General features: G+C 34.5%; 1 protein-coding gene across 2 annotated transcripts in view; it reads right to left on the bottom strand.

The window, feature by feature from the left end:
* Window positions 1-554: 554 nt before the first annotated feature.
* The window catches only part of LRRIQ1 (leucine-rich repeats and IQ motif containing 1), a 205,296-nt gene continuing 190,804 nt past the window's right edge, over window positions 555-15,046 (bottom strand). For both annotated transcript variants that reach the window (XM_010832036.1, XM_010832037.1), the window contains exons 24-26: window positions 11,017-11,149; window positions 8,252-8,312; window positions 555-932 (exon numbers count right to left, since the gene is read on the bottom strand). In XM_010832036.1, coding sequence (XP_010830338.1) covers window positions 762-932; window positions 8,252-8,312; window positions 11,017-11,149 — 365 coding nt within the window. In that variant the 3' untranslated portion in view covers window positions 555-761. The remainder of the gene's footprint in view (window positions 933-8,251; window positions 8,313-11,016; window positions 11,150-15,046) is intronic.

Genomic DNA, 15,046 nt, shown 5'->3' with positions numbered 1-15,046 from the left:
ATATGTTGGCAATATTAACAAAATATTATATTAAATAAACCATCTTTTGTATTAATATACCATAACACTCTAGAAAATGTTTTGATATCTTTACAGTGTAAGTTAAATGAAGAGTTTGAAAAAGTTAGGCTTTCTTACTCTCAAATACCTTGAGATACAGATAGTTTTTAAATGTTTACATTCTTTTCAGAGTTAAGAATTGCTTTGTAATTCTTGTTGAAACCATGATATATATATATATATATATATAGTTATAGTACCAAATTAATAAACGTGTGACAAGTTTTCAAATATAAAAAGTCATCACTAGTAAATACAAACTGTCATCTATTCAGTGGAAATAGTTTTTAAGAGCATGATTTTGACACTATAATGTTTAGAAGTCTGCTATTTAAAAAAAAAAAATTCCTTCAAAACAAACTTTACTTACAATATATATTAAATAATGACAAAAGGCCAAAACACATTACTTTGATATATAAATCCAACATTTTACAATTAACCTAAACAAACTCTTTTAGAACTAAATGATCAAAGAATTCAATATGATCCATGGAGGGGTAGAGGAGTAAATCACTGAGTCACAGAATAGAATTAAAATAAAAACTGATGCTGTTAATTTTAGAAATAATTTAATTCCGTTTGTATCAAAAGAAGACATTCAAAGAAGGAAAAAATTCAAATGGATAGTTTTGGGCAGTTCTGGTTGCTGGCATCCTAACCCTTATCTGTAAAAGAATGCTTGCTGGCATTAGTTTCCATCAATTCATTTGTGATTTTGAAATTAATTCTGAAGGAAACCACAACTTACTTGAAGATCCCGCTGAGTGTCTGTGTGCCAGAGTTTTTTTTTCTGTCTTCACAGACAAAGCACTTCCACTGGTCATGGAAAAAAGGTCTAAATCCGTGTCTTCTCTGCTTACAAGTCTTGCCTGGGAGCAATGGGAGAGAATGTATACAATCATGAAACAAAATATGGCATTTTCTGAATGCAGCTCACATTACCCCAAATAAACAAACAGGCTCTGTCAAACAACCTTCTTCAAAATGATACCACAATCCTTTATTGCTGCCCAGGCAGAACAAATGCACTATGTCAAAGCATTTTTTGCAAATAAGAGCCGATTTTAAAATTGAGGTTTGCTATTTGAGTCTGTACAACAAAAGAAAACATTTCAGTACAGTAATTTTGATGAAAATCAATCTTAAAGGCAACTGATGAAACTTTAAATAGCTTAACATCACTTATTTACCAAGGATATTATTTAATTCTTAATTGAATGTTATAAATGTCACATTGGATTATTTTCTGCAATATTCATGTTTTACCACTTATAAAATTCCCTGAAATGCCTTTCATCCCATATTTTTATACTACAAAGCCATGAAAGATCTCTACTTTCTCACTACAGTCATTATTAATGTAAAATACTATATGTTAAGTCTAATTTGGGAATAAGGGTAGACATATAGAAATTTCAAGATATTTTAAGGACATACGTATTAGATAATTTATTTCATCTAAAATTACTCTCTGAGCTTTCATTACTATTTTGGATTGAACTGAAGAGTTGAAAGAATCACCTCTTGGCTATAAATATTGTTTTACATAATGTCTAATATCATTAAGTAAGGATTTATTGGGATTTGGCCCCTCAATGGGAGAAAAATGCCATGATAGAAAGTAAAGCAGCCTCAAAGTAGCTGGAACTTCATCCAAACCACAGGATGCTTGAAATCCTGTGAGAAAGCATTGTCCTTAATATTTGATGTGAGAAAAATTTAGAGTAAAATAAAACCATAAAACATCACTGTGGTTACATAGCTATCCCTATATGACGTGCTACAAAAACTCATGAAACCAGAACCCAAAGATCATCTTCCTTCAAATTCAGATGTCTGCATACCCCCTCCCACCTTCTCTCATTGTTCAATCAGCAAGTTTGGTATTGGTGAACTCAGAGGAGAAGCCCTTCTAGGGCATTAGTCACTTTTTAAAATGTACCTGGGTAAGTGATACCATTGTTTCATCAAAAAAACCTCCGTAGAGAACTATTTCAAGTGAAATGATGACTGGCTCACAATTTACACTTGTGATGTTTAGGATGAAAAATGTTATACATTCTTCCTGGATTTTATTTCATTAGTGCACAAGCTTATGTATTTAATGGTCCCATTACTATAGCTCCATCAATACTGAGACATCACAAAAACCAATCAGGAATAAGGGGGAGTGAAAAAGCTGGCTTAAAGCTCAACATTCAGAAAACGAAGATCATGGCATCTGGTCCCATCACTTCATGGGAAATAGACGGAGAAACAGTGGAAACTATGTCAGACTTTATTTTGGGGGGCTCCAAAATCACTGCAGATGGTGATTGCAGCCATGAAATTAAAAGATGCTTACTCCTTGGAAGGAAAGTTATGACCAACCTAGATAGCATATTCAAAAGCAGAGACATTACTTTGCCAACAAAGGTCCGTCTAGTCAAGGCTATGGTTTTTCCAGTGGTCATGTATGGATGTGAGGGTTGGACTGTGAAGAAAGCTGAGTGTTGAAGAATTGATGCTTTTGAACTGTGGTGTTGGAGAAGACTCTTGAGAGTCCCTTGGACTGCAAGGAGATTCAACCAGTCCATTCTAAAGGAGATCAGTCCTGGGTGTTCTTTGGAAGGAATGATGCTAAAGCTGAAACTCCAGTACTTTGGCCACTTCATGCAAAGAGTTGACTCATTGGAAAAGACTCTGATGCTAGGAGGGATTGGGGGCAGGAGGAGAAGGGGACAACAGAGGATGAGATGGCTGGATGGCATCACCGACTCGATGGATGTAAGTTTGAGTGAACTCCGGGAGTTGGTGATGGACAGAGTGGCCTGGCGTGCTGTGATTCATGGGGTCACAAAGAGTCGGACACGACTGAGCGACTGAACTGAACTAACTGACTGATCAAAGCAATACCAAGATTTTGGTGACATCAGTTACAAAATAAGGAAAGACATGCTAACCACATAAGAGACCCTCCTGCTGACTAAAGAGGCATTAACTATAAGCCTCAGGATTTTAAAATCAGGTTTTATTTGCTTCAATTTAATGACATAATTTCACTGCACCTATTTAAAAAGCAGAAATCTCACCCTCCTCCAGACAAGATGATACCTACATGTCAAGAAAGTATTTGTGAACATGTCTTCCAAAAATCTTGTTATCATCTAAGCCATTAACATCCAAAAGATTGTTTATTCCAAAACAGCAAACAGTATCGGTTATTAACTAAGCCAGATTATAACAGAATCAAATTTAGAAGTGAAATTTAACAATAACACACACTTTCACAATGGTGCCACCTCGCAGCTTAAATGCAAACCTAGAAATTTCATAGAGGCTAGTTACATGTCTAGCAGCATATTTAACTCAGCCACATATGTATTTATATTCAAATTCTACCTGTGAAAACACTGGTTTCAAATTGAACATCATCCTTCCTCTTACTGTTAAGGAGTAGAGAAATCATAAAGAAAATATATCTTTTCTTCTATGTCATGCAAAATGGATATACTATACATGCAAAATAGAATAAAATTGACCTTGCTTTTAATACTTGTTCTACAAAACTGTATGTTTAATCCCAAAACATTGTAATATTAAACATTCTTCACAGTTATAACATGATAAACAGTTTGTATCAGATCAGAATTTTCTTATGTGCAATACAATAGCAAATATTTAAATAGTGATTTTGCAAAACTCTCGTTGGTCTTTGTCTTCTGATTAGATCATGTCTGTAGCCTCATCTACAAAGTCTGTAATATTCTTTTTTCCCATATTTTCACAATGAAATGAGTGGTATGAATTCTGGAACATGACTTCTAAGCAAGTGGATCCTGTTTCACCTCCAAACCGAGCTACTTAATTTAAAATAGAGAATCTCTTCCATTTAATAAAGAACAGTCAGTTCTTTCTTCTGATTTTTCACAAACAAGATTTTATTAAATATTTATTTTAAAAGTTTGTATTTTTAGAAGACAAACAGCACACAAAATAAATACCTATTTACTTATTATGCAGATATTTTTTAAAAAGAAATAAAATATTATAAAGTGAAATTCACTTGTAAGCTTTTCAGTTTTTCTACATATGTTTTGAATAAACATATTCAAAAGTTTTTAGAATATTATTTCAAAATTAACCTAACTTATTTTTGCATTTTGCTTCTTTCACTGTACATTACACCTGTGAAATACAGATCTAGTTCATTTAACTGTTTGAATAATATGCAAATTATTGCTAAATTACTGTAGATGCTATGAACATACCACATCATTGTTTGTACTATTTCTAGACATAATACCAGTGTTTTAAAAATATTTTTCTCTTTGATTGCAGAAAGCTGAGGTATGCATACCCCTCCATTCATAATACATTGTCATCATTGTGCAAACCCCTTCTCTTATATAATAAGACAGAGGCCTTGTTATGTAACATATGTGGGCATGGAAGGCACTGTAAATGTTTTATAGAACTATAATTTACAAGTAATAAAATGCACAGAACTTAAATATGAAGTTCAATCATTTTCAAAAATTTTCTTTTTGATTTACAACTCCCACAGAAGCTGCAAAAATTGGTACTAAGAGTTACTTTTATATCCTCCACACAGCTTGTCCAAATGATATCTTGATAATTCAAGTTCAATTAATAAAAACAGGAAATTGACATTGGTGCCATACTATTACTAAACCATAGACCTTATTCACCAGTTTTCACACGCACTATTTTTTTTTTTTTTGGTTTGTTTATGCTTCTATGACATTTTATCACATGTATAAATTCGCATAACTACCACCACAATCAGAATAGACAATTATTCCATTTCTCCAAACAAGCTCTTTGTTTTCCCTTTAAATTAATACCTTCCCCCTAATCTAATAACCGGCAACCACTAATATATTCCCCATCACTATAAGTATGTAGTTTTGAGAATGTTATGTAAATGAAATCATACAGTAAAGAACATTTTGAAATTGTCTTCTTTCACTTAGCAAAACGCTCTTGAGATCCATGAACGTCTTTGTGTATACCATGAGTTTATTCTTGTTTGTTGCTTTTTGTTCCTTTTTGTGTATCTGTTGTATATATGTATCACCATTTGTTTACCATTTACCCAGTGAATGAGATTTGGATCATTTCCAATATTTTCAGCTATCACAAATAAAACTACTATGAACATTTATGTATAAGTTTTTGATTGAACATAAGTTCATCTCTCTAGAAAAAGTGCTCAGGAGCAAAACTGCTGAGTCAAATAAGTATATATTTAACTTTATGAGAAATTGACACTATTTTATTTTTTTTTTTACAATGGCTGTACCCTTCTTCATAGGGACTTCTCTGTGGCTCAGTGGTAAAGAATCTGCCCGTCAACGCAGGCTATGCGGGTTCAATCTCTGGGTTGGGAAGATGCCCTGGAGTAGGAAGTGGCAACCTGCTCCAGTATCTTGCCTGCAGAATTCCATGGACAGAGAAGCCTGGTGGACTACAGTCCATGGGATCACAAAGAGCTGGACACAACTTATTGACTAAAAAACAACAACAATTCATGCATATGGTATATGTCTTTGGTTTTTTATAAGCAATGTTTGATAGGTTATAATTGTAAGGGCCTTGCACATGTTAATGTTAACATTTGTGATTTAACTCTACCGCAGTACACCTCCTTCTGTTTTTTTTTTTTTTAATTTTATTTTATTTTTAAACTTTACATAATTGTATTAGTTTTGCCAAATATCAAAATGAATCCGCCACAGTTATACATGTGTTCCCCATCCTGAACCCCCCTCCCTCCTCCCTCCCCATACCATCCCTCTGGGTCGTCCCAGTGCACTAGCCCCAAGCATTCAGTATCGTGCATCGAACCTGGACTGGCATAATCCTGTTTTTTTTCTTCCTTCAAAGGAGTTGTTCCTGAGAGCCTTCCCCAGTAAACATCCTACATTCAAATATCAGAATCGGAGTATATTTTCTGGAGAAATTAAACTATGAGTGTCTTCTGCAGGAAAATGCTAGCATTTTGGGAGGATAAGTTTAATAAGCAATGCAATTGTCTAGATCTATGACATGACTTCTGATATATATTTGGAAGTAAGTAAAATAATGTCTTGTTTGCATTTTTCTCATTCTTGTTTGTCATACAATAACTTTAATCTTGTTTGGAAGACAGAGATATTATTTATTAGCTTCCTCAAAACCTATCATTTGAATGTTTAATTATGTCTAATTCTGTCCTCACTTTTGAAGCTCAGTGACAAAATATTCTAGATGATATTTATATTTATCCCTATATTAAGAAATAACTCCACCGTCTTTTGGTATGCCTTCTTCTGATATGATGTCAACTGTCAATCTATCGTTCCTTTGTAGATAAACTTTCACAAATTTTTTATGCTGTCTAATCCAGGGTTCATTTCAAAGATATTATTTTTTATTTTCAGAATTTATAATGGCCTTATTTGTATATCCATCTCCCTCTAATTAAAATTTGATCATTTTTTGTTCGATTATTTTCTGCCCTTTTATTATGGGTGGTATTTTTATGTCTTTGAGGATCTTATGGTAGCAGCTGTTGCGGCTTTTTAACATTTCAAGATTTTCCTTAGTTATGGCCTGGTCCCAGTTGTACAATTATCTGCACAAGTTTCCTACAAGTAGGGTGTTTTAATTCCCCAACACTCTGCAAGATTTCCACCCAACCTGGCCTTCAATTAGCCCAGTATCCTTTTAGTGTAAATCCTTGATCCATTCCTCTGTCTTGACTCAAAAAAAAAAAAAAGTCTGTTCTACTACTACCACTTACCTTGTTTGGTATTCAGCTGTTCTTCAATATATTTTTTAAAAAAGTATTTATCATTGCTATGTATTTGTCATACATTCGTGGGTAGTGTGATATAATGGGATATGGAGGAAGGAGATTAATGTCAAAGGGTTAATCTCATAGAACCATTGTGATTAGTAATCTACCCAATCTGTTTTCATTCATTTTAGAAGTATAATAATCAAATGTAATATCCCTTCCTTTATTGTGGCATTTCTTGGCACTTTATATTTCTGATTTTTGCTCCAAAGTGGCTACTCAAAAATCTGTTTGAGAGTGTTAGTCAATAATATGTAGGGTGTTAATAGCCTGAGGTACCACTTTTCCTAGGGTAATCTTCATGTGACTCTGCCAGAGGGATCTCTATTAAAATGCAAGAAAATATCTGTTTAGTGATTATTTCAAATATGTGCATTCTTCTATAAATATTTCCATAAGCACATTAATTTTAACATTGTCCTAATTTTTCTCCTCTTTCAGGAAAACTCCTTGAATGAGTAATCCATAACAATAATGAATATAACTGCTCTGGATATGATAATATTATTTCCCATTAGAGAATACATTATTTTTTTATACAAAATTCTACATGGTAAGTTAACTTATAATCAGTTTTCTTGGTGAATGTAGAGTTTGAGCAAGGAATATTCATTGGTTGATATAAATGGAAGGTGACATAAAGTTAGGATTATTTGATGCCCTTCATTTTCACATGCCAAGGAGGTCACACACTTCTGTCATTGGTCAGGGTACCCTCTTTTCTGGGAATTTCTGGAAACACTAACATTTCTTGTTTGGGGACTCTGTTTCTCCAGACTCCATATTGGCCACTCTTCTGTTAACATAGGCTTCCTTCTGATAGCATATATTTCAGCTGACTTTTGAAATGCACATGAGTTATATTGTCTAGAGTATACACTCTGGTCGCCATGTTAGAACTTGGTTGCTCCTAACACTCCAACCATTTACACTTTATTACTTACAAAAGTTGTACACACAACTACTTTTTAATTTTTACCTGGTTTGATATTTTGAGTCATGAGTGTGCTTCGCTGTTTCCCTCAAGCATCCTCCTTTTAAAATAGTCTAGACAATAATATTGTTTTATAATTTCTTGCCCAGAGTATCTTTTAAAATATAGTAGCATCTTGTTATTTTAAAATCTACCAGATAAACTATTTTAAGATGACATCATATTTTAAAGTCATATTATAAGCCAAGAAAACATGGTACTATTTTAATATTTAATATTTTAAGATTATCCCCAAAAGATACAGTTGTGGTATTTTCATAATTTATACTACTTATTGACACATCTTAAAGTGCCATCTGTTGAGTACTGTTGTCCACACACTTTTTCTGAACTTTAAACACATTTCTTACCACAAGCTGAACTCTTCCACCATTACGTACGTCTGGATCTAACTCAGGCAAGAAGTGCTTGCTGCATAATGACAAAAAGAGAAATCATATTATTATATCAATGTAGAGGAAGACTATGAAAAACATGCCCAATGAAAAGTTTGAGAAAAATCAATAATATACAAAATGGAAATAATTGTTTTCTTAAATTAGGTGAATACAAATATATATACAAATTTATGTCTTTTCATAATTACTTTAAAATTCAATTTGACATAAATTTTAAATTTGCCAAACATAAATGCATACACAGATAAAAATAATCCGCAAGTACCAATAACCTTAGCTAATAAATTATAGTACGGGTAAATATTGTACCACGTCTACTTATCTATCTTACTTATAAGAAAGGCAAAGCTTCTTATTTAAAATAGGTCTGGTATGTTTAGTGCATTATACTAATGCTCACAATTAACTTCTGTTTAAGGCTAGAGCATTCATATTTGGCTTTTCAAGAACTTCTGTTTTAGAAAAAAATTTTTCTTAAAATATTAATACTTAAATATTCCTTTATATATTATATTTTCAAAGGACAAAATCCACCGATAATTGTCTGTTGCATTATATGCTTAAATATAACTAATTAAGGAGTAACTGATGTTGTTAAATGTTTAAATACCTTAAAAATACATCCTGAAATGTTTTGTTTGTATTTTTCACATTATCTGTACAGATGCTTTTAAATCTCTAAAGAAGATCTCTTTCATCTGGTTAATATAGATGGTAAGCTATGAGTTATGCTACATTTGGTTATAGTCCTGAAAATATCTTGTTATGAATTATGCTAAATCAATTAATACCAGCATAAATAAACTGTACTTGCATCAATAGGAACACTCAGCAAAATAAAAAAAGCCTCAAATGTTGATTGTTTTATTCCTACTTTCTTTGCTCACAATGAAATAGGATATAACAACCCAGGTTTTGAAGTGTTGTAATTTCACTTTTTTCCGTATTATTAAAGATATTATATGGATAGAATTGACTACATATGAAGGTTTTTTCACTTGTATATATTATAAAAAAGGTTTAATTTTTATACATTATAACATTCTGCTATATTAAGTGTTAGACCTCATAACTGTTTTCTTTGTTACTCATTTAAATAATTAATACCCACAACCCCTGGAAATGTTTCCAAAGTGTCATCTATATTTAGATTCATATTGGTTTATATATTTGAAAATGCTTAAGTAGCACTTTTAAAAACTGTTTTGCGGATATGCATAGCTACAGTGAAAGTCGTAAAAATTTATACAACTGTATAATATGAGAAACTAAATACTCAGTATTCTGTAATAACCTATAAAGGAAAAGGGTTTCCCAGGTGGTTCAGTAGGTAAAGAATCTGCCTTCAATGCAGGAGACTCAAGAGACCTGGGTTTGATCCCTGGGTTGGGAAGATGCCCTGGGTGAAGGCATGGCAAACCACTCCAGTATTCTTGCCTGGAGAATCCCATGGACAGAGGAGCCTGGCAGGCTATGGTCCATGGGGTTACAAAAGAGCCAGACATGACTGAAGCTATTGAGCACATAAGTGAAAAGAATGTGAAAAAGAATATATATGTGTTCTACTCCTGAAGCTAACATGGCATTGTAAATCAACTGTACTGTAATTAAACAAAAAATATTCAAAAATATTATCTCCAGACTTTTATTTTTTTTAAAATTTTGGTTTAGTAGTTATGTACATAAATGTTTTATGTTATGTATTGTTTGGACTGAATCTTGTTCCCTCAAAATTTATATGTTCAAATCTTGTTTTCTCAAAATTTATACATTCAAATCCTAATCTTTAATACCTCAGAAAATTACTATATGAAGACAAGGCCTTGAAAGAGACAAAGTAAAACGAGTTCAAAGAGGTGGGCCCTAATCCAATATAATGGTGTCCTTGTTCAAAGAGGAGATTAGAACACAGGTAACGCAGGTGGAAGGATGGTCACACGAGGAGCCAGTGAAACGGAGCATCTGCAAGCCAAGGAGACAGACCTCCAAAGAAACCAAACTTGCTGACTCCTTGATCTTGGACTTTCAGCTTCCAACACTGTGAGAAAATAGATCTCTGCACTTTAAGCCGTGCAATCTAGTATTTTGTTATGGTAGCCCTAGAAAACTAATACATACATTAATATAACAAAAATTAATTGATTACTTATTAGGTTCAAGGCACCTTTCTTTGCTGCTAAGGGACATCAACATTTGATAACCTCAATTTGAGAACTCACCTCTATCTTGTGAGAAAGAGAGATATCTCACTATAAAGAGGAGGAAACTAAAATATTGAGACATCACTGAGAATCAGTTACATGACTGGTAAAGTGGCAGGATTGGGGTTGAGTTTAATTTTAACTGCTAAACATAAATGATAATAAAAATAACAAAAAATAAAATACTGCAATCACCAATACAGATGATATTTATAAACAGTTAATAGATACCATGCATTTTACTTTATAAAGTAGAACCATTTGTGGGTTCATCATCACCATCAATCAATTGTGCTGATTTTTAAGCATTGCAGAAACTAAGCTCTTGAATATTTTACAGTGAAAAAACATAGTGATCAAATCTATTCTATATAAGAGACCATTTATAGTCTGGTAATGTCGTATATTGGTCTTCGGCTATATAAAGTCATGTTTGTTTTAGCATAATTAACATAGGTTTCACTTTTCAATATATGTTTGCAATACAAAAATCTGATTTAAGGGAGAAGACCTCACCATTTCATATTTCTGGAACCAGTCGTTTCAAGAACCCCAACCTGTGTATGAAGCCATTGGTACGTATATTCTTTACTCCTTTCTAATTTTTCATTTGCAGTGGTATCCGTATACATAAATTCTTCTTCCTTATCTAGGGAAAAATATGAAAATATTATTTGTTTTTTAAAGAAATCAAATTTTGGCCAAGCAGCTTAGTCTAGGCTAACAATTTTATCACAAGGAAGAGAAAAACAAGACAGGTCAGGGGAGCTAAATCATCTGTAAGAAAAATACTGTCAGTCACTTATAGACTAAGTACTTTTCCTGTTTGAGTTTCAAACCCACTTATTTTGAAAAGCAGAGTTGTTTTAATGAAACCAACATCCTATAGGGCTTGTTTTTTAGTGTTTTAGTTAGAAAATAGAAATAATTATTTTTGGTAGACAGAATTTAAAATCTAATTGTTCTCATACAATCTTATCCATATGAAGAATTTATAATTTATATTGAGGATACTCAAAATAGACTTGTAATTTTGTATAAAACAAAACTTGGTTTATATAAGCTAGTACAATATGTAAGTTAGGAAAATCATTTATATTAGGTTTAGGAAACCTGTGCTAATGCCATAGCAATGATTTCAAAGATGGAGAGGGGAAAGGGTAACAAAGAAGATGAGTATGGAAACTATGCAAAAGGAGAAATTACTCCAGGTGAGAATACAAGGTAACAAATATAAAGGAAAATAAAATAGTTTAAAAAAAGAAAAAGAAAAATCCAACCCTTATAGCTACACCTAAATATAGTATATGCATTTATATTATTCAAAAAAAAAAATCTGCAGACATTGCTGCCACATGAATGCCACACACTTGAGTTACAATAAAGACCTGTTGTTCTAGAACACTTCTCCATGGACTTGATTTTTTAGATGGCTTCTTTTTTGGTGCCATCACCATGTTTAGGGACATTTTAGCTTTGTAGGGTTCACTGACAGTACACCAGAGAGGGGGTACCTACTGAAACTAACTCATGGTAATTAAACTCACAAGAAATCTACAATTTTTATTTAAAACATCAGTTTTTAATTTGAACTATTCTTTCAACTGGCTTCACCTAGCTTAAAACTCAACATTCAGAAAACTAAGATCATGGCATCCAGTCCCATCACTTCATGGCAAATAGAGGGGGAAAAAGTGGAAACAGTGACAGATTTTATTTTCTTGGGCTCCAAAAGCACTGCAGATGGTGACTGCAGCCATAAAATTAAAGGATGCTGACTCCTTGAAAGGAAAGCTATGACAAAGCTAGACAGCATATTAAAAAGCAGAGACATCACTTTGCTGACAAAGGTCTGTATTTAAAACTATGTTTTTTCCAGTAGTCATGTATGGATGTGAACACTGGACCATAAAGAAGGCTGAGCACCAAAAAATTGATGCTTTCAAATTGTGGTGCTGGAGAAGACTCTTGAGAGTCCCTTGACAGCAAGGAGATCAAATGAATCAATCCTAAAGGAAATCAACCCTGAATATTCATTGGAAGGACTGATGGTGAAGCTCCAATACTTTGGCCATCTGATACGAAGAGCCGACTCATTGGAAAAGACTCCTGATTCTGGGAGAGATTGAGGGCAGGAGGGCAAGGGGATGAGAGAGGATGAGATGGTTGGATGGTACACCGACTCAGTGAACATGAGTCTGACTAAACTTTGAGAGATAGCCATGGACAGGGAAGCCTGTTGTGCAGCAGTCCACGGGGTTGCAAAGAGTCAGGCACGTCTTAGCAGATGAACAATTCTTTCACTGTAGATCTTCAAACATAGAAAGTAATCTTTTATTTGCAGGTTGTTTGGAGGACAAATGAGACATGCTGTGAAGCTTATTTTGAATGCTAGGTGCATGGGCAGAGACACATTCACACATGGATACACACTCAGCATCTATTGTTTTGATTATGTTAAGATGATACATTCATCATGTCTTTTTTTTTTCCCTTAAAATTTGCTGTGGTACTAGTGAAATGACTAATTTTCAGTCCAAAGAGATACTAGGTCCAGTTCTCAGAAAAGCTACAAGTCAAGATGTTTATTTCTCTAAATTACATTACTTAACTTCCTGTTAACTTCTCATGACATCTTACATTTCTAAAATGGTCATATCCCTTGTTTCCTGCGTGCATGCTAAGTTCCTTCAGTCGTGTCTGACTCTTTGTGACCTTATGGACTACAGCCAGGCTCCTTTGTCCATGGTCTAACCCAGGCGAGCATACTGGAGTGGATTGCCATTTCCTTCTCCAGGGGATCTTACCGACCCAGGGATCAAACCCATGTATCTGTTGGCAGATTGTTTACCACTAGCACCACCTGGTCTGCCTGAATTTAAGCCAAACCCTCCATAGTTGCAGGGTTTCCCCGACAGCTCAGTTGGTAAAGAATCCTCCTACAAGGCAGGAGGCCCTGGTTCAATTCCTTGGCCAGGAAGATTTACTGGAGAAGGGAAGGCTACCCACTCCAGTATTCTTGGGCTTCCCTTGTGGCTCAGCTGATAAAGAATCTATCTACAACGTGGAGACCTGGGATCGATCCCTGGCTTGGGAAGATCCCCTGGAGAAGGGAACGGCTACCCACTCCAGTATTCTGGCCTAGAGAATTCCATTGACTATACAGTCCATGGGGTCACAAAGAGTCTGACACGACTGTGTGACTTTCATTTTCACTTTCTCCATAGTTGCTGTACTGAAGGAATAATTACTCTGCATTCAAGGGCTGACCACTGAATTCATGAGCAGAGAGCATTTTAATAAATGGCTTTCTTTATATAGAAACTAAAAAAGAGACTCAAACAAAGGGAAGATTTGGGCTTGCCACCCCAGTTACTGCATTAAGCACTAAGTTTCTTTTCCAGCAGAGTCCCAGGGTTTTATCTGCCTTTCTTGGTTGATCAGACCAAATGGTGAACCCATGAGTGCAATGACAGAAGGGAATGACAGAGAGGAATCAGTGACCCTGATAATTAACTGAACCTACAATTGGAACTTTACCTACTCTTGATATGTAGCAAGTGTACTTTTAGCTAAAAATAATCTTTGTGTCTTTCTGCTTTCGAAAATAGAGACATATACTTGCAATAGCCCCCTTTTAAAGTGCTTATTCTGAAAAGTTTTCCTCAATTCTACAGTAACACTCCATAAACCATAAGTGGTTTTACATTAGACTCAGTCCAGTTTCTCAATAATCATCCCCGAATAAAGATTAGAGATTTCACTGTAAGAGTCCAACTCATATTAATTCTTTTAACCTGAAGGCATGGATTGGTAGATTGGCATGAATTCAGTGTAAAAAGAGAACTAGCATAGTGGTGACATTGGCTAGATAGATCCAAGCATACTGCCATTCCAAGGCTGCAGGAAATGATTCTGGCAAATGACTTTTGCAATAGCATTTCAGGATTACCCCTGCCACTGAGGAGAAAGTAGGATTTACTTATTGAAGCTTGCTTTTAGCATTTTGTTTAGGAAGAATAATGGTGCCAGGTTTACTTACAGACCTTTGTCATTTTCTAGTTCAGTTCAGTTGCTCAGTCGTGTCTGACTCTTTACGACCCCATGGACTGCAGCATGCCAGGCTTTCCTGTCCATCATCAACTCCCGGAGCTTGCTCAAACTTGTGTCCATCAAGTCAGTGATGCCACCCAACCCTCATCCTCTGTCGTCCCCTTCTCCTCCAGCCTTCAATATTTCCGAGCATCAGTGTCTTTTCAAATGAGTCACTTTGAGTTGAAGTATTGAAGTTTCAGCTTCAGCATCAGTCCCTTTCAATGAGTATTTAGGACTGATTTCCTCTAGGATGGACTGGTTGGATCTCTTTGCAGTCCAAGGGACTCTCAAGAGAATTTTCTCCAACCCCTCAGTTCAAAAGCATCAGTTCTTCGGCACTCAGCTTCCTTTATAGTCCAACTCTCACATCCATACATGACTACTGGAAAAACCATAGCTTTGACTGGATGCACCTTTGTTGGCAAAGTAATGTCTCTGCTTTTTAATATGC

Source organism: Bison bison, unplaced genomic scaffold, assembly GCF_000754665.1.
Source record: "Bison bison bison isolate TAMUID 2011002044 unplaced genomic scaffold, Bison_UMD1.0 scf7180017864535, whole genome shotgun sequence".
Taxonomy (NCBI): Eukaryota; Metazoa; Chordata; class Mammalia; order Artiodactyla; family Bovidae; genus Bison; species Bison bison.
Note: the sequence above shows the minus strand (reverse complement) of the source record. Positions and strands in the feature narration are given on the sequence as shown.